The sequence below is a fragment of the Oryzias latipes genome, chromosome 16, assembly GCF_053564925.1.
Source record: "Oryzias latipes strain Hd-rR chromosome 16, Olatipes_Hd-rR_3.1".
Taxonomy (NCBI): Eukaryota; Metazoa; Chordata; class Actinopteri; order Beloniformes; family Adrianichthyidae; genus Oryzias; species Oryzias latipes.
In genome coordinates this window covers 12124525-12150821 of record NC_136252.1, presented here as the reverse complement: position 1 = coordinate 12150821, position 26297 = coordinate 12124525, and the positions used below count along the sequence as shown (strand labels likewise).

General features: G+C 42.1%; 2 protein-coding genes across 3 annotated transcripts in view; one reads left to right on the top strand and one right to left on the bottom strand.

Annotated features, from left to right (window-relative positions):
• The window catches only part of rwdd1 (RWD domain containing 1), a 15981-nt gene extending 3550 nt beyond the window's left edge, over positions 1-12431 (bottom strand). The window contains exons 1-3 of one of the 2 annotated variants that reach the window (XM_023964155.2): positions 12291-12431; positions 1456-1521; positions 1239-1369 (exon numbers count right to left, since the gene is read on the bottom strand). In XM_023964155.2, coding sequence (XP_023819923.1) covers positions 1239-1369; positions 1456-1521; positions 12291-12315 — 222 coding nt within the window. In that variant the 5' untranslated portion in view covers positions 12316-12431. Of the gene's footprint in view, positions 1-1238; positions 1370-1455; positions 1522-3514; positions 3748-12290 lie in introns of those variants that run through there. The other variant, XM_004085115.5, reaches the window with a different exon arrangement.
• Positions 12369-26297, top strand: popdc1 (popeye domain cAMP effector 1). The gene is made up of 11 exons (XM_023963852.2): positions 12369-12874; positions 14477-14585; positions 14943-15236; positions 17112-17217; positions 20013-20258; positions 21133-21257; positions 21633-21820; positions 21933-22041; positions 22554-22721; positions 22806-22935; positions 25870-26297. The coding sequence occupies exons 1-11, from the start codon at positions 12369-12371 to the stop codon at positions 25992-25994; spliced, it is 2106 nt and encodes a 701-aa protein (XP_023819620.2). The 3' UTR covers positions 25995-26297.

The following is a 26297-nucleotide window of genomic DNA, read 5'->3' as shown; positions in this document are numbered from 1 at the left end:
CCTGGGCACCCTGTCATAAGCTTTCTCTAGATCTATAAAGACGCAGTGTAGCTCTATTTGACCTTTCTCTGTACTTCTCTGTCAAGATCCTCAAAGCAAAGATTGCATCAGTAGTTCTCATCCTGCTGCTCACAAATGTTCACTTCTGCTCTTAGTCTAGCTTAGCTACTCCTTCCCATAACTTCATAGTATGACTCATCAGCTTTATTCCTCTGTAGTTGCCACAACTCTGCACATCTCCCTTATTCTTAGAAATGGGAACTATCACACTTCTCCTCCATTCCTCAGGCATCTTCTCACCACCTAAGATCCTGTTGAACAACAGTCAAAAACTCCACTTTCATCTGTCCTAGACACTTCCATACCTCCACAGGTATATCATCAGGACCAAGTGCCTTTCCAAGTTCCAACATTCAAAGTCCCCACTCTCAGTCCAACACTCATGAATTTCTTCTTGTCTCTCTACATATGCGCCTTCCTCCTCCTTTTTTTTGACCAACAGTAGTCCAGTTTCCACCAGAACCCGGTTGGGTGAAAGGCACTGATGGTGGTCGTTGTTAACCTGGGCCATCCGGTATGGATATCATACATCTGATTAGCATATTTGGTTTGGTAAAATTCTATGTCGGGTGCCCTTCCTAACACCACTCTCTGTATTTATCCAGGCTTGGGGCAGTCACAACAAGAGCCTGGTTTGGGCCCCTTCGTGGTTACATTGATTAGGGTTAGCAAATCCTAATCTAACATCTGCAAACTAATTTTGTGCTTGTCTGCCTGTTTCAGACGCTGTCCAGTGCAAACCTAAAAAAGAACACAGTGGTCCAAAAACTTCATCCAATCATTTTGTTTGCCAGGTCTCCATTGGCGCTTTAACACCAGAGATGTCGCTGGCGATACCCAAATAACAAACAGTCCTTGATATACTGTCAGTTTTTGGCCTTTTATGCGTTCAACGTGAATCAGCTGATTCTGATGCAAACAAACGCGGTTTCATATCGGTTTTGTACACTTTGCATAACGGGGCAAAGCTGCTTTTCTCAGCGTCAGAATCCACTGGCTTTATGTTAACTCCAAAATGGTTGAAGAGTTACGGCAGACAAAAGAACGTCAACACTGGGACTACAACTACAGCGTTAAAGGATTAAGTTATGACAGGAACGCTGTCAGAGCAAAAACTCCAAACTACTGCAGCAGGTAAACAACAGGATCTGCAGACATCAGTGCAACTAAAAACAGACCTCTTTTTCAAGCAGCAGCAGAAGTTCCTCAACATCTCTGTCCTCCAGGTTTTCCTGTGAATATATCTCAAACAATGGCGGCTCATCAGGGTACTTCTCTGTATAGGTGAACTTTAATGTTGCTTCCACAGCTGAAAAGTAGAGAAAACAATGTGGATGAAAGTGCTGTAGTGACAATCAGGTCAGTCCACAAAGGGTGATGAGGAGGCATACTCACTTTTGCCGTGTTCCCCTATGTCTGAGGTCACAGTGACAGTGAAGACAATGGGGTTCTCAGAGAGAACTGTAGACACAAATAATGCCAAGGTCACAAAGTCAGACTGAAGAAGGAAAAAGTGGAACATTGAATGAACTCAAAGTATAGTAACCACAGGTACTGTTTTGTGTTTTTGTGCTGAAAACAAGCAGGATGAGAAGCAGAAAAAGGTTTGTTGCTTTAAAACTGGGCATACATGCTTTGAAGGTCCTTTTCCCTTTCGCTCACATTGCAGGCAAATCCTCTGTATGACATCTGTGCAGTGACACCTACCAGTCTATCTCTGTGCAGTCTTAGCATTGACTTTATATGAGAACTGGACCGAGTAGCCCTTCCCCCCGGCGTTCCATAAAGGAAGTATCTGCTGGCTCAATTAAGCCAAAATCCCATAGACTTCTATAGAGAAAGAAGCAGCTTTTAATCAGTCATTCTATTGGTCAGAATAACCATTTTGTTCTGAAAACCTTTTTTTTAATATCCTCTTGATAATCCTCATTTTTTTTATTTTTGCAAATTATTCAAGTTCTAAACTGACCAATCAGATGCCTCAATAAAAGTAGGTGGTGCCCTCTGCCCCCCCCCAAAATATTTTACTGACAGATTCTCCTCAGGAGATAACTCTTGACTGGCGAAAGTGGCTGCCACAGAAACATCGACCAATCCCCATTGTCTGGCTTCAACATTGCGCCTGCATCTTAGAAAAATGGCAACTGAATTGGATTGATTCTGCTGGAGCAGGAGGGAAGGCATTTTTTTGGGGCACGTCACACTTGCTCAGTCCAATTCTTTATACAGTCGGTGAGTCTAACCCCCTGCGTTCACTGTCTTCACGTTTTGAGAGTGTTTTTGCCTTTCACTCTGCTTACTTTTGCTCTAGTGGTATTACCCAGGATGTTAAGAAATGTATTTCATTTATTTTCTTGCAGCATTTACATTTAGAACCATCAACATCAAACACACTGGAGTTATAATCTATGAGGTCATCCAATGGATTTTGCAGAATTGCTCCCTCCTGCAACCTGCCTCCACCAAGACTGGGTGTCCAGCTTTGGAGGAACGGCAATATTTGTCGAGCTGGTTTGTGTCAAACGAGAGGGGGAAGGGCGAGGCCTTGGTTTGAACCATTGACTGTATAAAGAACAGGACTGAGCTGGTGTGACGTCACTCATATAAAATGCCTCACCTCTGGCTCCAGCCAAAGGAAGCCCATTTACCAATTTTTTCAGGGATACAGACGTCACCATGTTGGAGCCGGACGAAGTGATCGGTCCGAGTTGATTCGAGACACCAATCAGGAATGAGCTTGTTGGAAGTCCACATCCCGTCCACTGAAAGCAGGCTATCTGTCAATCCAACATTGAGGTGGGGGCCAGCGGGCGTCTGATTGGTCAGTTTAGAACTTGAATAATTTGCGGTAAAGAAAGAAAATCAAGAAAAAAGAGGATTATCAAGATGTAAAATAAAAGGTATTAGAGCCAGAATGATTATTCTGACCAATAAAATGACTGAATAACAGCTGTTTACTTCTCTACAGAAGTCTATGGGGTTTGGGGTTCTTGGAGCCAGCAGGTACTTTCTGTTTGGACCACCAAGGGGGAGGGGCCATTCAGTCCAGGTATATATACAGTCAACCGTCCGACCCAGTCACCAAAACAAGGCCAGCATTAGTGCCGAAGCAGCTGCAGCAGTTTCCTGCAGGATAGATCCAATGTTAAATCTGACCCTGCAGTTTACACCTCAGAACCGCAGACCGGTCCGGGCCGGAACAGAAGCCCGTAGGTCAGATTCTTGACACCCTGCGGTGTGCACTCAGTGCTACAGATCTTTCAGAACCGCTAATTCTGGACTTCTGGGTTTAAATTCGCTTTAAGGAAATGTCTTGAGCCGTACGGAACCAAAAGCCCAGTTCGACCTCACGCGACCGGATCTCGGCTAAAGTTCGGGCCAGTTTGGTCGCATATTGTCTTCCACTCTGATTGGTTCCTGCTATCCGCAGCAGGGGCGGAAGTTCCTCTCGAACCTGTAAAGGAGTCCGGGTAGATGGACTCGATGGCCTCCAGCTCGTTCCGCTGCTCCTCAGCGTGGTCCGTCATGTCTGCGGGTTCATGCGGGACAACACCGCGCAGGCATGCGTGCAGTGAGACCGTGCGGGAACCGATCGATGCGCTCGGTGCTCATCCGGGCGCCTAGCATCGTCTTCCTCTCTCTTTGGACAGGTGACCAACAACTGTCAGGCGCGTTACCGCCATCTCCTGAGCGGGAGCGGGAAAACGCCGGAACTACCCTGAACCCAATCTCCCATAATGCTCTGGGAGATTGATAAATAATATATATAAAATAATATATATATATATATATATATATATATATATATATATATATATATATATATATATATATATATATATATATATATATATAATGCAAATGTCAGAGCCTTCAGTTGATTTTTATGATTAAAAACTAAGACTTTAGTAATAAAACCCAGTGGAACAATACAGGTTATTTTCCTGAAGTGATAAAAATTACATCAGTAAAAAAGGCAGTAGTATAACTGCTATAATAAAAAATGTATCCTTTTTCTAAAATCAATGCAACACTAACTTCCCTTGTTGACAGCTGTACTTCTTGCTCCTCCCGTCCCTGTCAAACTATAGCAATGTCCGACTCTCGATTAGTCGTCCTGACGGCACTGTGCCTCATCACGGCGTGGATGTCTGGATGCTCTGCTGTCCTTCGCCATGGAGTCTGCTCCCCTTCAAGTCCCTCATCTGAGCGCCACACATTTATTCTGACCTGATTAAGGACAGCCCAGTGTCATCATGTCATTGTTTCTCTGTTGAGTCCCAAGTCCCAAACAAATAATAAAGACTTGGTAACCACAACTTATGAACAGACGACAAAAAATACAAAAATACTCTAGTCAAAACAATGTCAACAAAAACACAATCAGTTGCACAGGTAAGCAGCCTACTTTCTTATATAATCTGTAATTTAAAAGTCTGACTTTGGACATAAAAACACTAAAACCCAGCCAAACCAAGTGGACGATCGTCAAATATAGCAGCTCCTTAGAAATGACTGCCCAACTTGATATATCGTGATGAAAATAATACAGAAAACGGTTCTGCCAATGCTCAGCCCAAACTAAAATGACTAAACCCATCATTCTAATATATAAAGGGAAACAAATCAGCACCATGGAATGAATCCACCCAAAAGTTCAAGTCCCATAAGTTGTCATTGTCACACAGATCAGTGTGTGATGCTGTACAGCAGTGTTCTTCAAACCCCGGGCCGCGGACCGGTACCGGTAAAATTAATAACAACTAATAGTTATTGTTATTAATTTTAATTTAAACACATTAACATTAAGTTAAATAATCTCTGAATACTAACTAGTCTGACAATAAGCCTGTCCAAAGAGGAATGTTTTAAGTCTAACTTTGACTGTAGAAACTGAGTCAGCCTCTCTTTCATGAGCTGGGAGCTTATTCCATAAAACAGGGGCTTGGTGGCTAAACGCTCTACCTCCAACCGTACTTTTACTAATTCTAGGAACCACAAGCAGTCCTGCATTTTGCGAGCGAAGTGTTCTGTTTGGGTGGTAAGGGACTATGAGGTCCTTAATATAGGACGGGGCCATTCCATGTAAGGCCTTATAGGTTAACAGGAGGATCTTGAACTTGATTCTATAATCAACTGGGAGTCAATGGAGCGAAACTAACACAGGAGTGATGTGTTCCTGCTAACAATCTAGCTGCTGCATTCTGAACAAGCTGGAGACTTCTTAAGGAACTCTTAGGACACGCTGCTAACAAGGAGTTACAGTAATCCAGCCTCGACGTAACAAATGCATGGATGAGTTTTTCAGCATCACTCTTAGAAAGTATATTTCTGATCTTAGCAATATTCCGCAAGTGAAAAAAGGCAGTTCTACATGCCTGAGATATGTGAGCCTTAAATGATAAGTCATGGTCAAATGGTCTAACTGTGGAATTAGGGGCTATACTTATGCCATCCAGGGAGACTATCTGATCAGACAGAGTATCTCTGAGGTTTTTAGGACCAAGTATAATGACCTCTGTTTTTTCTGGGTTCAAGAGGAGGTAATTAATTGTCATCCAGGTCTTGATGTCTCTGAGTCCTACATAAAATACCAATTTTTCCAACGGGAGATTCCTACGCACCATTCAGCATTGTGGTGAGTTGGATTTTCCATGCACTTCTTTTGAAGGCATGTTTAAATGTTATAATAATAACGACCAAGGAGTGTTGCAGGCAGAGAGGACGTTGCTCATGTCATAATTCGTGTTTATTGTTATGTTTAGAGAATACCACAGTTTTCATGCAAGTTATCTTATTTTGTTGTACTGTACTTTTTTTCAGCACCATGAGTGTGGGAAAGGGAGAGGATGATGACACCTGTGCGATGTACATGGTTTAGCGTGTCAAAATAAAAGCCCAGCGTAGGTCTTATCACGTGTGTCTGCCTTTATTGTAACATTGCTGCAGCGTGTGTCAGCCACATATAACATACCGGTCCGTGAGAATTTTGCCAGACATCAAACCGGTCCGTGGTGCAATAAAGGTTGGGGACCGCTGCTCTACAGGGCGACTCCTTTACAAACAGTTTTGTTCACTGATGAGGGTTGAATATTTAGAATATTTAGAAAAATCATTGAAAAATATAATATATGTATAATCTATATAATATTTTTTTTGTTACAGTGCATCACATTCTGTGTCCTGATTGGCTGTAGAACACTGTCAATCAATCTCCTTCCTTTCTGTTTCCATTACAGAATGCCTTCTTTTTATCTTTTTTTTTCTATCTTTAATACTGGATTTATAGTTCTAGGACGTTTTGAACTTTTAGAGAGTTTATACAAAAAAAAAGGGTAAAAATGTTCATGTCTGTCTGAGAAAAGATTATAAAGTGTGTAGTGAGGAGTTTTAAAGCCTTAAAACATCTTTCGTTATTGAAAAAATAAAGATAAATACTTCGTCCATCACAGGTTATTTGTAGAACTTGACTCCCTGGACGACAGAAATACCCATTTCTTTATTAAGGAGAAAGAATCAGTGACTCTGTCTAAATGGGAGCAGCAGTAATGCTTAAAGGCAGCCAGCAGAAGTCACTCTTTCCACTCTGTCATGTTTTGCATATTTCCTCATTTTCCATCCATTTGTGACAGGCTGTTTGTTGTGTTTTACAGATTAGGAACTCGCCAAGCCACTTCTCTAAATTCTGGATGATTTAGTCAAGTTGTCCCTTTGTCCTTTTCCCATGAATGTCCTGTGAATTTATAAACATACACGACCACACAACTGACTGTTGTTGTTGTTGGTTACTCAACCAGCAAAAGTGGAAGAATGATCATTGAGGTCTTAAATTGTCAGTTGGAACAATATAAACCACATTGTTTACCCCAGTGTTGTGTGTGTGTGTTCATGTGTGTGTGTATGTCTGTTTGGATTAATAGAAGTGTGTTCCACATTTTTCAGTTGTCGTCTGCAATATTTGCAGTATGAGGACAGCTCCCTCAAAGGACTCCCTTAAAATAAGGTACAAATTTTGCAAGACTAACCAAGAAGGAACGACCAAAACACCAGTTCTGATCCGACAACGTTCAAAGTCCACTGAGGAATGGAAGAATGCTCCTTTTCTTCATACCCCATAAATCTGTGAAAGTTAAGACTGGTTACCATCACTGTAAACTGGAATCAGAGCAGCTGCTGCCAAGGCAGCCTTGGGGGGGCGGGCGGGGGGGTCCAGGGACGGCTAAAATTAGACAAACTCACAAGTATCAAGTATGACGATCCCCTCACACGCCTGGTGTTTTAGTAGAGATAAAGAACTGCTCTTTACTCATCAGCTGTGACTTTGGGTGGCAGCTGGTGTGCAGTTGAACCTCTTCTCTGATCAGCTGACACGTTCCTTTTCCATCCAAAACCTCAGACACGCCCCCCTCACACACACACTCGTCTGACCGTTGGCCTAAAAATAACTGTTGTGGGTCTGAAGTGAGACGAACTCTTTTTAGAACCGTGTTCCCATGCAGGACATTCCTTCTGCTCAAATGCATTTGCATCCACACTCAGCCTGTTCTATCACACCGCATCAGAAGGTCGTGCTGCCTCTCCAACACCAATCGAAACGAGGGAAGACATGCCTGCCCCCACCCCAAACCCTCTGCTGACCCACATACTGTTTGTCAACCCACTCTCCATGTCTTTATAGCAGTAACAAACACCCACGATCCACGGCTCCAGGTCGGCTAAAATATGTAAACTCTTATTCCCAGAAGACAAATAAACACAACAGTCATAGTCTCAGTCGTTTTAAAGCCGAACCGTTTATTCTGTCCCAGCATCACACTATAAAAAGATGCTTTAAAGTACACAGTTGCTCCAAACATAAAACAGATGCAGAAAAAACTCAGAGGATTAAGTTGACTATAGAAGTCAAGGTTTTTTGCAAATAATTATCGTTGTTTTTTTTACGCATTCAAAGAAAATAGCTGTCTATCCAGAAATGAATGACACCAAAAGTAACTGCATCATAAAATTCTTTATCTGAGCAGGAAAAAGTAAACGGTTGTTAAAAATGTTTATAAAAAATATGTCAACACTAAAAAGTGTTGTGGATTTCCAGAAAACCAGAAGGAAATCTACAGAAAGAGAGAAAAATTTATTTTTATGTGGCCCACCTCCATAATTTTGTATTTGCCTCATCTTAGGTCTTCAGCAGCTGAATGAGGGATGTCTGGTAAATGTCATGTGGTTTTATGGTATCAACCGCCTCAGAATGAGCTTATACTGATCCCACCGCAAATGTACACATAAAGATTAGTTACTACATTTTTACAAAAATTACACTCCTGCCTCAACATTTTTTTGGTCACTTTTTTAACTTTGACCTGGTCATTGGCCTGTATGGCGGGACAGTGGTGAGCGCTCTCGCCTCACAGCGAGAAGGCCCCGTTCAAATCCCAGCTGGGTGCTTTCCCCGTGCATGTGTGAGTTTTGTCCAACCACTCCAGTCCAAAAACACAGGTTAGTCTCAGTGTCTCTAGTGTGTGAGTGGGAATGATTGTGTGCTGATCGCGGCCTATCCAGGGTGAACCCCGCTTTCACCAAATAGTAGCCAGGACAAGCTCCGCTGACCCTGTGACCCTGAAAGGGACATAGCGGCTTAAGAAAATGGATGGATGGATGGATAAATTGATGAATCTGGTCGTCGACATATCATTAACATCACATTGTGACAGAAAGAAAAAGGGAATTGGCTACTGGGTTAGTTTGCATTTTGGGTCAAAACATCAACAACACGTCAAGCGTCCATCTTCTGAAACCCTAACAGTGCCACGGGAGCTGCTGACTAAAGCAGGGCTACTCATTCACACTTAGGGACAATCTAGCCATCAAATGACGGATGCAGCATGAATTCGTCCTGTTGGAGGAATCCTGAGTGCCTGGAGAAAACCCACACATGCATGAGGAGAACATACAAACTTCCAAGCCAGGGGGATATTCCAGGAAGCATGTTTAAACTACCCTGACTTTAAGCCTGAACTCTGGCTGCAATCCGCCTGAACTTGCTTACCCGGGGTATGTCAGTTCCAAAAGACCGGATATGAGTTGGCGTAATCACGCTCGACTTGGTAACCCTGGGTTAATGCACGTGCATGTCAAGTACATAAAGACATTCTAAATGGATCGCCGATTTCTGCAGTCACCATGAAAACGCGTGGAAAAAAAGAAAGCGCTATACTTCTGTGAGACGGAGTCTGAGGTTTTAATGACGGCGTAAGAAGATTATACGTCCATCAAAAAAGTAATATGGCTGCATCATCAAAAGAAAGAGTTTCTCCTTGTAGTAAGAACAGACAAAGTAAACGCACAAGTTTCTGATCTTATTTCCATTTTCCTTGTGACGCATATAAATATAACTTATCCAATTTTGTCACCTTAAATGAATTACTTCTATTGGTAACAAATAATTGAGTTAAATTTAATCAACATAATTTCTTACGTCTATAAAACTCAATAATTGTTTGTACAACTAAAATTTATGTATTTATCTAACTAAATGTCGTATTACTCCAATTCAATTAATATTTTTTCCATCTTAATTAATTATATTTCTTGATCTCTCATATGTCTAAGTATGAGTATTTTCGTAACAATAAAAAGGACGGGAAAAAATGTATGTTGTGCACAAATTCATCAAAGAATTATCCGTCATTGTCATTACATTTGCATCAAGTAGGGGTGCTTTATAAACTCATCATCCTCTCCTCACTCTTACTCATGGTGCAGAGACATAAGCACAGTAGGACTAAACAACTCAGCAAAACATGGCACAACACAGTAAAACAGCTAAACAACTAAACACATTTGGTCAAAAAGTCACACTTAAACCAAAATCCGTCCAGACAGGCAAAGGAAATGGTATCCCATAATCCTTTGCGGTGCCGATCTAACAGCAGCACCAAAGTTACACCTACTTAATTGAATTAAATTGAATGAAAGGAAAGTAATTGTCTGAAAACTACCTGTTATTTTTAAACTGACTTAACAAACAAATGATTTATCTTAACTGAAGCAAATAACTATGTTAGATAAAAGTAAAAAAGTTTAATTTTCCAACATCCATATGTGGTCTTATCACCCTCTCACGGTGGAAAAAGTATTATCTGAGCTTTTTCATCCACTAAATCATCTTTAAATGGACACGCCATGCTGCTTCACCTCTCTGTAAAACAAACTAACCTTCAACTAAACCTGCTCCGGACCAGGTTATGTTCAGAGCATGAGTTGCCATGGTAACTTGACCTACCCTGAAACATACCTCCATTTCTGGAACCAAAAACTGAGGTTATCAACTTCCTTAGCCTCAAACTTACCGTGGGAGCTAGCATAACCTGCTTTCTGGAATACCCCCCAGGATTTGAACCAGGTTCTTCTTGCTAACGACACATTTGCATATACAACATCTAGATTTTATAAAGTAGAGTGAAAGGCAAAAATGTTACCTGAACCAGGTAATCAGCCATGAGTACGGCAAGCCTATCTGAAAATCATGCAGACAGACCGGCCCTCGAGGCCTGGAATTGCCCACCCCTGGTCAATATCATGCATTTCTTCAGCTTTTCAGAGTAAACTATATCCACAGACAGTATATGATTATATATTGCCGTTGGCACACTGAAAAAACGTTTTTTGAAGGAAACATTAGTTAAATTCGCAACTAATTTTCCTACCTGGAAATAAGACGACTTGATCTCTGAGGCTCCGCGTTTCACTCCTTGTAGGCGCCTCCCATCTCATGATGGCCTTGGCGGTGTGCCTGGCAGAAGCTTTCCGATGGTTGACAGAATGTGTGCTCAGTGTATTAAAAAAAGCAATTACAGTGTGCCTCACAGGATGTTCGATTGGCTGTTCTGCATGTCAATCAAGTGACGTACTTCACAGTGAAGATAATTATTCACTGATGGATTTACAATATAAATATACAGGTATATATATATATATATATATATATATATATATATATATATATATAGTTTTGTTTATTTATCTTTGGCCCACAATCTACCCACATCCTAATGAGGACCCCTGAAATAGGCCCTTTAAGTTTTTAGAGGGAGTCAAAAAAGAATTAAGTATATTAAAAAAGTTTATTGACTGACTGAGCTCAAATATAATCTCCATTCTTCTGCTGCTGTTGAGAAAAAGAGCCCCTTCAATGTGTTTGGTAGCTACACACTGGGAGGAAAGATATTAATGTGTTCATAGATCATAGCTAATTCAGATTTTTGTAGCTGTTTCATTGGAAAACTCCTTTTAAAATTCACTAAAAACTCAATGTGTTCACCACTGTTATTGTGTTCTTAAAGGTTTTTAGTATGTCTAGAAAGTTTCACATGGATTTGTCAATAGGTGGTGCAAAAATGAAGAATGGGTTTTGAAAGTGTTCCAGTGCATTCTTTGCTAAATGATTTGTGTCTGGTGAATGTTTTTTTTAAAGAATACTTCTCTGAATAGTGTGTGCTTCCTGTTCGTCACATAGTTTTTTTACTCTCTTTTTTGAGACTTGCAGAAAGATGGAATTCACATTAACTTAGGTGTCCATTTTCAGAAATTAACAGACAACACAGAAGCCTGAACAGTCTGACGCGAAGCTTAGAACGGTTGCTTTGGTGAAGTCTGTAAGGACATAAAGGTTGTCGGGAAAACAGTGAGGAGAAATAAAGTAAATAGAATACCAAGTGCCGTTTAGGCCAGCGCGGTGATAAAGAAACATTTGGGCTATGTGACCAGTATTTTTTTAGATATGGCATTTCACTTTTTAATCCACACCCCAGCCAATCAGAATGGAGTATGCTTCCGAACCATGGTACAAGCAGAAATGTAAGAAGTTCTTTTCAATACTACCAGCTGTCTGGAAGAAAACGGCTTGGGACAGCTTATGAGTTCTAAACCCCAAGTACGGCCAAGGCTAGAGCTTCAGCCTTGAGATTCAATTCCCTTAAATAAAAACTAAAAGCAAAAGCAGTTCACAGAAAGACAATGGCAAAAACAGACATTGCTGCAGAATGTTCAAAAGAACCATTCAGCAATCAGACCCAAAGTCTTTCTGTGCCACAGATATGTAGTACAGACACAGATTCACAAAATGTTTTTCTTTGTGCAACAGCATTGGCTCTGTAAAAAAAACAGAGACTGGCAGACAGGCAGGCAGGCAGGCAGGCAGGCAGACAGACAGGGAGGGGGTTGCCATTTCACACCTGAACGGTCTTGTCCGTCCATCATGGGCCGGGTGCCCGCACACAGAGCCCCTCCGCCCCCCCACAGTGCAGACTGTCATGGAGCCTCCGGACTTTGCGGCTCTAAACTTGACGCAGGAGCACGCGTCCTCGCGGCACCCACTGTGTGCGGAGTGGGAGTCTCACGCCCAGGGCCCGGTGTTCCACCTGGCGCACATCCTCCTCTTTTTGGGCTTCACGGGCGGCAGCGGCTCGTACGGGCGGCTGTATTCCTTTTCCTTGCTGGTTCTGGGCTTCCTGTGCAGTTCTCTGGAGTCCTGGTGGGACCCGTGCGCGGTCGAGTCGCTCCTGTGGAACCTGGCGCTGTCGTGCGCGTGTCTGGGGCAGACGCTGCTGATCTCCTTCCGGCTGAGGAGCCTGAACTTCAGCGGAGACGTGCTGAAGCTCTACGACTGCGTCTTCCGGCGGATCGGGGTGTCTCCGGCGCACTTCAGGGAGATCATAGTCTGCAGCGACCCGGACGCGCACGTGCTCAAGAAGGACCAGTGCTTCGCTGTGGAGGGAAAAACCCCAATCGACAAGCTGTCTGTGCTCCTGTCGGGCAGGTAGACCGGGCCCTCCAGACCCAAAACGTTGTAAATAAATAATATATAAATGAAAAGATGATTTAAAGGGGGGTTTAAAAAAAAGGAACGAAAAACAGGACTGATGGCAGAGCATCTGTTTGGATGAAAATACCCAGACATGATGGCGGAGAACTTTAGGGTAGATTCTCTGTGGGGCTCATGCAAGAATGGATAATGTGAGAAATAATGTGACCAACAACAACATTTAACCTTGGACACTTAAAATACATTCAGTAATGTGCATCTTGGCTGCACGTATCACACTGACATGAATTTCCATATATTTTTTAGCTTGGTCATACGAAAATGTGTATGAAAACTATTAAGCTTTTTTTTTTTCGTTTTTGGCAAACCTGACCTGTGGATTTGACGTGTACTTGTTAGGGTTCTTTGTTGGCATTAGATTAGCCCGCCCGTCCTTTCTGTAGAGAAAGGGGGGTGGCAGCAGATCCAAAGCAGCAAATACAAAGCAGCAGATCCAGAGCAGCAGATCCAAAGTAGAAGATACAAAGTAGCAGATTCAGCGCAGCAGATACAAAGCAGCAGATCCAGATCTGCAGATACCAAGCAGAAGATACAAAGCAGCAGATTCAGAGCAGCAAATAGAAAGCAGCAGATTCAGAGCAGCAGATACAAAGCAGAAGATACAAAGCGGCAGATCCAGATCTGCAGATCCAGAGCAGCAGATCCAGATCTGCAGATCCAGAGCAGCAGATCCAGATCTGCAGATACAAAGTAGAAGATACAAAGCAGCAGATACAAAGCAGCAGATCTCTAATGCTCCACTCGTATCTCAACAGCCTCTAGACCCGCACCAATGGTAACATCTCTGAATCAGAAGGAAATTTGTTTACAAAGAAACAGAGTAGAATTAGAGTGATGTTTAATTAGTAGGTTTAAAAAGCTATGTTGAGCTGAAGTTCCTACAGAAGTGACATTCTTATGATGAACACTTACCAACAAACTACAATGAATCCCTTTTCCGATAATAAAATTATTATTGGTTTTTAAGTCCTGTAGATTCTTCCTCGTTGCAGAGAAAGCTCCGTCTTTTTCCGTGTTCTCGTTTCTGATCCTATGGGCGGGACAGATCTGGAAATCTCCATCCGAGCAGATGTGAGCGAATTCGATCTGATCCAGAAAAGTTTTGCTCTTCAGCTCTGATCTGTTTGCTCAGCTGCTGGACAGGACAAGTAAAAAAAAAAAAATGATTCTAGCACAAGTAAAGAAAGAGTTTCACATGTACTTCCTAAAGAACGTGTCTGTTATCTGGGACAGTTTGACGTCACTACTACAAGGTCAATTACTAAGCTCTGGTTGAAATCTAACGTTTTTGAACAGAAATCAGATGAAATTGGAACATCAGTACATTCTTTGTTTTTCTCTGTTTTACCAGGCTGTAGAAGCCTTTTTCTCGTGTTAGAAATGATCTGTAGTAGCAGCTTCATGACAGCATCCTGACTGCGGAAGGAAAACGGGAGCTGCTCCCTCTCTGCTGCAGCAGTGTTTGTGTGCTGTTCTTTGTCATGCAGGGTAAGTCTGTCTTTAAAGCTTATGGACACTCTCCATGTCTTCCCACAGAGTTCGAGTAACAGTTAAGGGAGAGTTCCTGCACTACATCTACCCCTTCCAGTTCCTGGATTCTCCAGAGTGGGATTCTCTGAGGCCCTCGGAGGAAGGAATCTTCCAGGTTCTCTAGCTCATTCATCACTGCTCAGGTTTTTTTGCTGGACTAAAAGAATAAACGCCTACACTTACAACCCTACCTGCTTTCAACAGATCTGAGCTGAAGACTCACTTTAAAAAGCCTTCTTTACTTGAAAGGTTGCTGGAGAAAAGACAGTACTAACCATCCTATAAGCATCTATCCTGTTTTTTTCCAACATAATCCCGCTGCTTCTTATTGGCTGAACAAATCTGCTAAAGACGAGCTCAGACTCTCCTTTAAATGTCTGGACAGAGATAACCAAACATTTGTTTCATTACCCAGCAGTTGATCTATGTTTTCCCACAGTCCTCTCATGGATCACATCTATCATCTCCTCAGGTGACCTTGTGTGCTGAGGAGACCTGTCACTACGTGTCCTGGCCAAGGAAGAAGCTCTACCTACTTTTCGCCAAACATCGGTACATTGCTCGGATCTTCGCTTTGGTGGTGCGCAATGACATCGCAGAGAAGCTGTACTCGCTTAGTGACAAGGCCGTCAACAGAGACGGGCACCGCTGTGATCTCCGTTTGCCGACTTTCTGCCACATGCCACCGACGGCTGTGGAAGATGCAGATGAGAAGAGACAGGGTGAGATGGCAGTCTGCGAACCATTACTCAGTGAACAGAGGGACTGATGCCTCTCACCTGCTGCTACCAGCTTGAAGTTCTGAAAGTTGACTGAACATATCTGAAACATGTTGAAGCATTCTTCTCCCGTCAGCTGTGGATGACCTACAGCCTGATAATCATCCGCTCATCAGCTCAAAGTCATCCTCTGTAGATGACATCATTCTTCTACAGCAGAAACTTGCTGTTATTTTCTTGTCTGGGGTTTTAAAGGTTCTCATGGTTCGACAGAAACTTTGGTCTTCTGTTCATAAAAGATTCTGTTAATGAAGGTTCACTACATCATTAAAACCTAGAGAATTACAACTACACAAGGTTCTTCTGTTTGTTTTGGTTCTCAATCTTGTTTAGATGTGAAGGAATGAACTTTGTAGAATGTTTAACCAAATGAAAAATGTAATCCTTTTAAGCAAAGTCAGAAATGAGAAGAGGGAGGTTAATAAAAACAAATAAATTCAAAGAAAAGCCAGGTTTCTGGCAGCACTGAAGATGGGAAAGCTAAAAAAACGTTTTAGTGTGTTTTTCTTTATCTCCCTTAAGGCAGCAGACAAACTGTGAATGTGGAGAAATCCTGTGACACTTGTTCTGGTTTGGTTAAGATTGAGGCAATAAACAAAGTTCTAAAATAAACACAATTTCTTTTAATTTGATTGGATTTGTTTTGTTTCAAGCATTAATTGTAGTCAATATAAAGAAAAATTCACACATTTATCAAACTCATAACAGAAATTATGAAATGCATAGATACAAACAACCAGACAAAAATAAACAAGATACACTTTAGTCTCATTTGCTTTATTAAATATAATGATCATTTACTAAAGTCATGTAGAACTAGATTTAATGCTTAAAAGGAGTAGAAAGAAGCAAGTTTATAATCCCACCCTACTGAGTTAATTCATTTTAAACTTTGTTAAACTACATTCATTCTGTTCTGTTTATTTTCTGATACTGACGCATGTCAAGTGGTTCATCTTGGTCATGTGACATAAAATGGCCGCTCGAACCTTTAGTTGTTAAGTTAGTAGCTCAGCACGTACAAGCTAACAAAAAAAAAAAGAAAGTATTTAAAAGTTTTCTTTGGGGAGAAGAGTCAGTGAGGAAACTGATGAAGAGCCTTCAACTTCAAAGAAATATAAAGCTGCTGTTTACAGACAAAACAAGGAGTTTTCCTCAACATATGGATTTTTTGAGATAGTTGTTCTCATGGACCAGAAGCCACTCTGCCTAATACGACTTTGAAATGTTTTACAAATGTTGATAATGAAGTTGCAGCAGACAGATTGTTTGTCTCTATTTGATCCTCTTATGTCAGCAAAGCCGTGTAGATGTCGCAGGAATGTGTCTCGAACTGGCAAACCACAGAGCGGGTATCTAGGAATACGAGTCGGTTTCAAGGGATCAGCCAATGTCCACCCACTTTCACTGATTGACAGATAGACTCATTCTGCTGAAAAAGCTCTTCATGAAATAAATTTAAGTCATTCTGAAAAACTGAAATGTAAAATAAAAACCAAGCTACTTTGGAAAATATTGATATTAAAATCTAAAGTTCTGAAAAAAACGATAGAATTATAATAAAATACAACATGATTAAAATTAATATTTTAAAATGATGTTTTAAAATATTGAACAGGTTTTTAAAGCAAAATGAAATTTTTTAAATAATATAATGGCTAATTCAAAATCTTTGTGTGCAGGTTTTTCACAATTTCATGATCTTTTTATATATTTATGAGGAATTTATTGGTTGATTGTGTATTTGCAAAAGGTCATATTTATTTATGAACAGTTTGGGACTCCATAAAGGAGGAGCATACGCACCAGAAAAGGTCACGCGCCTCCCAGGCTCTGCGCTTCAGCGTCAGCCTGTCAGCTAACTGGAATGTGCGACGCACGCATCGCAGACCCAACCGCAGGATTCCCCCGCAGAGCCCGCAGTCCTTCACCGGGATCAAGCAGATTCAGATAGCCGCTGCTCCGCCGGTAAGACTCCTGATTTTCTCTCCCGTTAGTTCAGCTGAAGCTACACCAAGATCTATTTTTACTGTGCGCACGAGGCAGGCCTCCGCGCGCAGCCAATGGATCAGCAGTGGTTTACAAAGTTCTTGCATAAAAGAGCTATAAAATACGCACTTCAAATATTTATTTCTCTTGAAGTGTGTCAAAGTAGCAAGTAGTAGTTTGTCCCTTCACGTTTTCCAACGGATCAGCTGGAGCGGAGCTCCTCTGCTCCTCAGAGCTCCTCACTGCTCCTTTCAGCTCCTCACTCACTGCTCCTCAGAGACTCCTGACGCGCAGCTCCGACACCGTCAGACTTAATTCACAGGTTCAAGCCTGTTGCTTTTGTATTTGTCCTAACTGACCCAAAGGCTGAAAATAATTGTCACGTTGTTTTATGAAGAATGGGAGCTCTTATTAATAAGGTTATTAGTTGTGTTAAAATTATATGATGTAATTCATGTAATTGAGAAGTTGCGAGTGAAAAGTCCCTTCCTTAAAAAGGAAAGACACTTTCCAACAAAAACTAGAATTTAATGCCGAAGTGTTTTCACATTCAAAATTCAATTCAATTTTTCATTTTCTAAATGAAAAAGCATTTTTTGACTCAAAATTAAAACGAAAAAGCAATCCGCCAAAATGCTTTTTCCTTTTCTTCTTCAACAGCGCTTATTCTGTCACTTAATTAAAATGATAAAGAAAATGGTATTTGACATTTCATTTTCAAAAAGTTTCTCTAGTAAATGTGTTGCAAAATTCAATTAGAAATATTTAATGTGACAATTAAAATGGATTAACAGTAGGGTTGTGCCGATGGACGATACCATCATCTATCGTGATGGGTGACTGACATCACGATGGAGAGACACCATCGTGATGCCACGCCCCCCCACGCTGCGAGTCGAAACCATAAGCCGCGGTTAAATGTGCGAAATGGATAAATGATTGGATTAGAATCCAACCGTGTACATGGGCCTAGAAAAACTTTTTCCGTTTATAACAAACGTTCACATGGGTCACACTTTCGGTTGGAATAAATCATTCACACATGCGCAGTAGTGTTTGAAATACCGGAAGAGGAAATGAGTTCCACCGAGTGGCTACATACATAGATATCTGGCAGCTCCGTAACATACGAGATGATCTTCTAAACGTGCTTTTATTAATGTTACGGTTATTATGAAGCATCTGTTCACTCATCGTTTTAATTTCAATCTGTGTGGTCAGTGCTTATTCTGTTGAAGAACGGAACTGGAAGAGGCCAGGGCTAGAGAGGCTAACACGGGCTAACAACATTTAGCCTATGATGAACACAAAATCCATGCGGGAAATTCTGCAATCTGCATCTTGGCTGCACGTAAATATGTGGGAATAACATCAGCCTTTATTTTGTCGGGACACGACTGGAAACACAAATCCACGTGATTGTTTGAACGGTTTCTAAGGACTGAGCGACATACACACAGCGCTGTGTGAGCTGACGGCCTGAGCTCTGTCCGGACACACACTTTTCCCGGAAGACCCGGTTCTCCTCGGTAGCTCGTTCAAGTAGAGCTGCGGGACGTATAAAAGTCTGAAGTCTCCATAACATAGCGCACACGTAACAAAGCATTCTCCCTTCCCCTCAAACACAAAGTCCGACTGCTCTGCTCAGAGACACGGTTGCTCGCTCCACCTGACCAATCAAGTACAGGAGCGGACAACTTCTTTTCTATTTTGTTTATTGATTTATTTTTGTTAAAGTCACTTCCCTCAGCTTATACTGGATCATCACGGATGAGTCATTAGTTGGGAAATAAAATAAATGAAGTAATAAAGTAAAATAACGAATAATTCACAGCACAATTTCTCACATTATCCGTTTAATTCCACATCCCCCTCGCAAAAAGTTTTGCATAATTCACTTCCAGACAGCATTCCCAGGAGGGAGGCAGGGCGATGAGGTCAGTGCTCATTCAGTGTGGAAGGCTGTGAAGCCTGTCTCTGATGTTTGCGGGCAGGGGAGGGTGCTTTGAACCAGAGAATGCCTTTATTGCATTTGTGTTTTGTGAATAACCGTCTTCATTTCTTCATGAACCCTGCTTTTAGACTCCTCTCTGTCTTTGTAAAGCTAATTCAAATATATTGTAGATTTTTAGAAATTATTGATTAACAACTCCTCTGTATGGGAACTAGCCACTCCTGCTTGCCCCCTCAGGTCCTCCTCCTCCTCCCTTGTCACCATGGGGAGCAGGGCATCCAGTGCTCTGCCCCCCAGCTCTGGAACTCCCACTCCCCTTAACCTCTGGGTTATGGACTCATTCCCTCACTTCATCTCCAGCCTCAAAACTCCTCTTTTCAGACTCTAACAGGGGCTGGATTGGAACCAGCAAACCCGTGACCCCAAATGGATTCTGTGGGTTCTGAAGACAAATGGATGGATGTAAAATTGCTATAGTTATTTTTTCTTTTTACTAGTAACTGTCTTTATTAGACTCTATTAGACATCTAAAAATATCCCAAGATTACGTGTCTACTGTTCGATGTGAAGTAGACCTCTATATGGGGAAATCACTCTAATAGAGGAACAAAATAGATCTGCTTTCAAATATGTCAGGTAGAAATCTACAATAGATGTCTATTTGGTATCTAATAGACATCCTTGTGGGAATGTCCTAGTTGCTGAGTTTCTAACCAGGCATAGCTCAGCTGAGATCATCAGCTCAGATAACTGGATCAAAAAGCTGATGTTCTGGACTTTTTTGATGGTATATTACTGATGTTCACCCCCTCTCATGCAGGTCCCACTGAGGTACTTAAGATGTCCTCCCCCACACAACTGTCCCCAGTTATGGTCCCCATGGTGCCGATATTCCCTTCGTCCACGCCAGCGGGGTATGTGGAGCCTAATGCTACCTCCTGTCAACAGTGGGAGCAGCCCCACCACCTCTTCTTCCATCTGGGGAACTTGTCCCTGTTGCTGGGTTTGGTCCTTCCCACCACACTGGGTCTGCACATGATCCTGCTGCGCCTCTTTCTAATGACAGGTCTGACCACAGACCCCCGTCCCCCACTCGCATTCCTCAGATAAAACAGTTTTGGTTTAGTTCCTACAGCTGCATGTCGTCCTCCACAAAGAAACGGGTTTCAGCCAAAGAGCAGATCTGGAGCTCCTTCAGGATCTTCTGGACCTTCACGAGACTCTCATCAGAGCCAAGCCTTAAAAGGCTGCATGTAGGAGGTTGTGTGTGTGTGTGTGTGTGTGTAAAACGTCCCTCACTACTTGTTTATCTTCTTTAAAGCAGAGTGGAGACCGGAAGCTGCAGGAATTGCGGGAGTTGGGGTTGTTTGCTTCATTTATTGCAGTAAAACTTAGTAGTGTTTGTGTCTAGTATTAGCCATTTTAAAATGAAGTGAAATTATGAAAATCAAAGCCCTCAGAAAACGAGGCTCGACTGAGGACATAATTCTGAATTGAAACTGCAAACTGAGGACTGAAAGCAAAGATGGAGAGAAACGGAAAAAAAAAAATTCAAAATACGAAAGAGCGGCTGTTACAAATCCACATCATTTTATAGGTTTGTTTTTTTAATCCAGATCTTAATTCACAGTGATTTTTCTTTTTTTTTCTTTTGAGTTTAAAATATACTTTTTTCAAATTTCCTATTTTTGTTTTTCAATATTTCCTTCAAATTTACATTGTGAACTTTCGACTTCAAAACTCTTCCATTTTTGTTGCAGTCTAATTTTTCATTCACTGTGAGCTGATCCTAATTTGACTCTCAGTACTACAACACCTCACTTCAGCTGGTTCAAAACTCTGTTACCCAAAAAGTTTTTAGACCCACCAAGTTCCTGTTTGCTGTCTTCTCACATTTAAAGCCCTTCATGACAAATCATTCCCAATTCTGTGTTTGACAGGATGCAGCCTCTTCATTACCTGGGCAACACTGTACAGATGCAACCTTGATGTGTTGGTGTGGAACGTGATCTTTCTGCTGGTCAACTTCATGCACTTCTTTTTTCTCTTGTACAAACGCAGACCAGTAAGTTCTGCAGCATCTGTGTGGGCACACATTCACACACAATGTATGGATGTACACACTCACTCACTCGCTCGCTCACTCACTCACTCACTCGCTCGCTCGCTCACTCACTCACTCACTCACTCACTCACTCACTCACTCACTCACTCGCTCGCTCGCTCACTCGCTCGCTCACTCACTCACTCACTCACTCGCTCGCTCGCTCGCTCGCTCACTCACTCACTCACTCACTCACTCACTCACTCACTCACCCACTTACTCACTCAGTCACTAACTCACTTACTCGCTCGCTTGCTCGCTCACTTTCTCATCGTCTCAATCACCAGGGCAGCACTCTGGGTAAAGTTTGGTCTCAGACAGGTTTCTCTGCGGCAGATTAAAATTGACCGGGAGCTCCAGCTGGTCTACAAGCGGCTGTTTAAGCCCCTCCACGTTAAAGAAGCACTTTTCCAGAGGCTGACAGGACAATTCTGCACCATCCAGACGCTGAAAAAGGGCCAGGCCTACGCAGTTGAGGACAAGACGTCCGTTGACGAACGGCTCAGCATTCTGCTCAAAGGAAAGTATGTGACTGAATTTTGCCTAAGTGCTTCAGCTATGTTTAGATTTAAGTCCTCAATCATTCATCTCACTGGCGAAAGCTCTTCAGAATTGTATCTTTTTTTTGTGGTACAGGATGAAAGTGTCATACCGAGGACATTTCCTGCACAACATCTACTCCAACTCTTTCATTGACTCTCCAGAATTCAGGTCCACAGAGATGCACAGAGGAGAGAAGTTCCAGGTAATGCCAGACTGGAGCTCTAACTTCTTATGTTGTTGGTTCAAAGATCTAGGCTTTCTTAAAAAATGCTTTGAATCAAACATTTCAGCTTTTCTGAGGAACTTTTTCAGTTTAAATTAACTGTATTTTTAATTATTTTCCATCCTATTCTCAACCTGGATATTTTTTTAGTTAACTCCTCTTACTGGTGTATTGGAAGTTTTTTGGGTGCATTCACTCTGACAGGCTTGGTCCTGGTCCAATCTGATCTGATTCTTCTAAACAGACTAAACACTAGATTTCAGTCCTCCTCAGAATCAGGGGGTCTGTTAACTCTGCAGATGAACTCTGGTTCACAACCTTGCCTTTGGTGCGGGTCATCTGCATGCCACACAGGGCTTTGCCCTTTTCTGCCCGGGGATGGACCGTTTACACCCGTGAGGACAGTTGTGATCAAGGCTTAAAAACTGTTCACCTTCAGCAAGTCAGCAGAGCATAGCATTAAAGTGCTGAAGAGTTTTTCTGACTGGCAGGTGACCATCATGGCAGAAGAAAACTGTAAGTTCCTGTGCTGGTCCAGGGAGAGGCTGACATACTTCTTGGAATCTGACACCTTCCTCAATGAGGTCTTCCGCTATCTGGTTGGCAAAGACATCACCAATAAACTGTACTCTCTGAATGATCCAAAGCTCAGCGACAAGGTGGGTCAAAGCCATCTGATCTGCATCCCCCCCCCAATGCTGCTCTGGTGGGGAGGGGGGGTCAAAGTGAGCTCTGTGTTGCAGGCGGTTAAGAAGATGGACCGTCAGCCCAGCCTGTGTTCTCAGCTGTCCATGATGCAGATGAGGAACAGCATGGCCAGCACCAGCGACACCGATGACATCCTTAACCAGATCCTGCGAGGGGGGTCTACTGGTAAGTGCAATGACAACATTGGCAGCCATAGAAGGGGATTCATAAAAGTGTTTATTAACGAGGAGAAAGTAAAATAAACCCATCAAACTCTTTGAAAACACTGCTTACCCGTCACAGCACATCCTGAAGGATCCTCAACCAGCTGGTTTCTTGCCGATACTATGAATAACATATGGGCGAACTGCAGCAATAAAGCTGCTGTCGCTCTCCTTTAACCATTGAGTTTAGATTTACCATCATAAACCCAGGGGATGGTTCCTGAGCGCCTGCATTTGGGTTCTCTGTTGTATATTTTGTCAACTCTGTCTCTCTCATATCTCCAGATGACTAGGACCAGAACCATTTTTGGGTTCAGACTGGGTGAAGAACTGTAAATGTCATCTAAACATGGGAGGTTCTGCTGCTTAAAGATGATGAAGAATGCTAACATGAACTAAACAACCAGAAAAGAGAAAAACACCCCTTCCAGTTAAAACTGTTTTAGTTGATTATTCCAAATGGCTGCCAAGAATATTTGTCCAAATCAGAGGGTAGGAGGTAGGCAAACAAAAATAAATATGTATTCTAGGGATTGATCAAGGGAACACAAGTAAACATATGGATAAAAAATGCATTTCTATACCAGTGACTAGGGCTGCAGCTATCGATTCTTTTTGTAATCGATTAATCTAGCACTTAATCGATCGATTAATCGAGTAATCGGATAAAACGATTTGTGTGTTTTTGAACGACCAAAACAAATAATGCATAACAAAAATGATGCGGTTGTAAAATGAACAAGCATTTGATTTTAAATATCCGCTCTGATGCAAATGTTACTTTTGGTGTTTTTAAGTTGGTCTTGAGAAGTGGCGGAGCTAGAACATTTTGTATGGGGGGGGGGGGGGGGGGGGACAGAAGACTTTGAACGGGTGGCACAACACCAAAGTGGCAGGCCATTAAAAATAAAAGAATCAGAAAAACATATTTGATCATTATTATTGTTTATATTTCGTGTAAAAATAATGTTTTTGTTATTTTTGCAATGCTTAAAGAAACCTTGCGGTCTGCCGAAAGGCGAGCTGCCGCCTGTCCCAGTCCCTGCCTCTCGGCGCCCCCTCGATGCTCTTAGCTGAGTGTCCCGCGGGGTCAGAAGCGTTTACTTTGAAAAAATTGGAGTGTTCAAAGCAGGCCCGGTCGCCTGAATACCGCAGCTAGGGTCTCCCGCCGCCCGCCGAGGCGGCCCGCGCTGGTCGCCGCGGAGGGGGCGCGGAGCGGCCAACGCGGGAGTCCCGCACCAAAAGGCGTCGGGGTTCCAGCGGTCGCGCAGATGTCTTCTGTTCAGATGCTGAATCATGGAAGATGTGATGTTGTGGTATGCCAGCTCTATTTTGCAGTAGAGACACTGCACCTTGTTCTCTTCTTTATTAAGTGTGTAATGATCCCACACTTTAGACAATTTCTGCCGTTTATTTATAGATCTATTCTCTGCCATCGCGCCAACTAAATTCAAAAGGTCCGTGTGAATAAACGGTCCGTGTGACACAATCAAATCCCTGCGCCGTGCGTATAGTGCGCGTCATAGGAATTTAACGAGGCTTCGAGGCAGAGTTTTTGCCTCGAGGAATTTTGTAATCGAGTAACTCGAGTAACTCGAGGAATCGTTTCAGCCCTACCAGTGACCACGTGGCGTATACTTGACAGGAAGTTAACGGGGTAAATTTCGTATTCAAGTCGAGGAAAAATCTCATTCAAAGCTGACGTGAAACACAAAACGAAATGTTCCTATTTTTTGTAGTTGTCCCCACAATTGTGCACAACTTTGCCTTTATGCATACACTTTTTTTTACAGCTATCTTACCCCATAAAGTCATATCACTTGAAGATGAGGGAACGAGGGACGTCTTTGTTACTTGCATTTAATGACAAGATTAATGAGTTAAAAGAAAAAGAGATAACATGGAGTTACATCCAAGAAATAGGCGCCCTTATTACCCTCCCATGGTAGAAAATGGTACTGCATCCAAAAGTGCACTCAGAGAAAATGAGACAGCTTCAGGGTGAGAAGACTTTGCTGCGACCCCTTCGCCCAGGACCTGGACAACCCAAAACCCCACAGCATGCGTACAGGTCGACCCCCCCCCATATGGGTACATGTGACTAAGGCTTTAGCTAAGATGTTCCTTAAATATTTTATCACTTATTCTTAATATTTTGCTGGCGGGACTGTCGTGCTGTTAGATAAAAGGTTAAAAAAACAGATTTTCCTGTGACCTTGGACTGGAACTCCCTATTTTGAGCTCATCTGCATGATTTTGACAATAACGACTTCTTGTGGACAGTTTTTCTGCTAGGTTTTAAGTCTTGTAGCTTGACAATTAATAATAAAAATAACATAATAATTACAGCAGTGTGAAAATAAACATAAAATTCACTGGAACATCTATTATCAGAGCAAATCATTTACAAGTAGTAAGAAAGACAGCAGACAGTTTCTACTGTGACTACTAAGTCTACTGTGAGTCAGGTGTAGGCATTCTGAACCCCAATTCTCCAGTTGTGTAGATCTTTCCGTTAAGTAGTACATTGACATTATTCCACTCGGTTTCTGCACGTAGAAACCTTTTCAAACGAGGCCCCTGAGCTTTTCTGTGACTTTTTGTATTTATCACTCTTTCTGTTTCACAGGAAAAACACAGAAAGTCACAAACACCACCCAGATGTCTTGGGTGGAATTTGACAAAATTTTTGAGAAAAAAAAAAATTCTCTGTTGAAAGAATCAAAAGTGCTTTTTTGTCAAAGCACTGCTTTGATTCCAAAGGGGGAGCTGCATTTCCGCAAATGCAGTATCACATGTTGAAAACTCTTCCATGTGTGTGGGGGGGATTGGAGGGGCCAGATGATCTTTTAGTTTCAGTAGTTTGATCTGCTTTGATCCTCTTTGTTGTTTCCAGAAAAGTCACCTGTTGCCAAGTCGTCTGCTAAGATGAAGCGGATAGAGGAAGGGATGGAGGACGATGTCTTTGAAGAACCAGCTCCCGACCACCACTCGAAGAACACGTCAGCAGAGGAGCAGTGAGTGGCAGAGGCGCATTTTTGAACTGATTCTGCAGTCAATTCAAAGCCAAATATGAAGACAGTAAAGACAGAAGAAGCTCAGTTAGTGAGTCAGCCCATCTAAGGAAGGGTTGTTATTTATTTTGTGACACTTTTAGCTTATTGTTCTACAAAATCTGCCACGACTGAAATGGTAGTGAAGCAGCACTTTGTGTTTTCAGCATGTGTTTTTTTTTGTCACATTTGCATTTATTTCTATTTCTTCTTTTTCACTGTTCTTTTATTTCATTGTAACTTCACATTAAAGAAAATCCTCTGAGGACGA

Coding starts and splice junctions, on each gene's coding strand:
- popdc1 (XM_023963852.2), top strand. CDS start 12,369: ATGGAGCCTCCGGACTTTGCGGCTCTAAACTTGACGCAGGAGCACGCG. Junction 20,259..21,132: donor GCGCCTCTTTCTAATGACAG/GTCTGACCACAG, acceptor TGTGTTTGACAG/GATGCAGCCTCTTCATTACC. Junction 22,722..22,805: donor ATCCAAAGCTCAGCGACAAG/GTGGGTCAAAGC, acceptor TCTGTGTTGCAG/GCGGTTAAGAAGATGGACCG.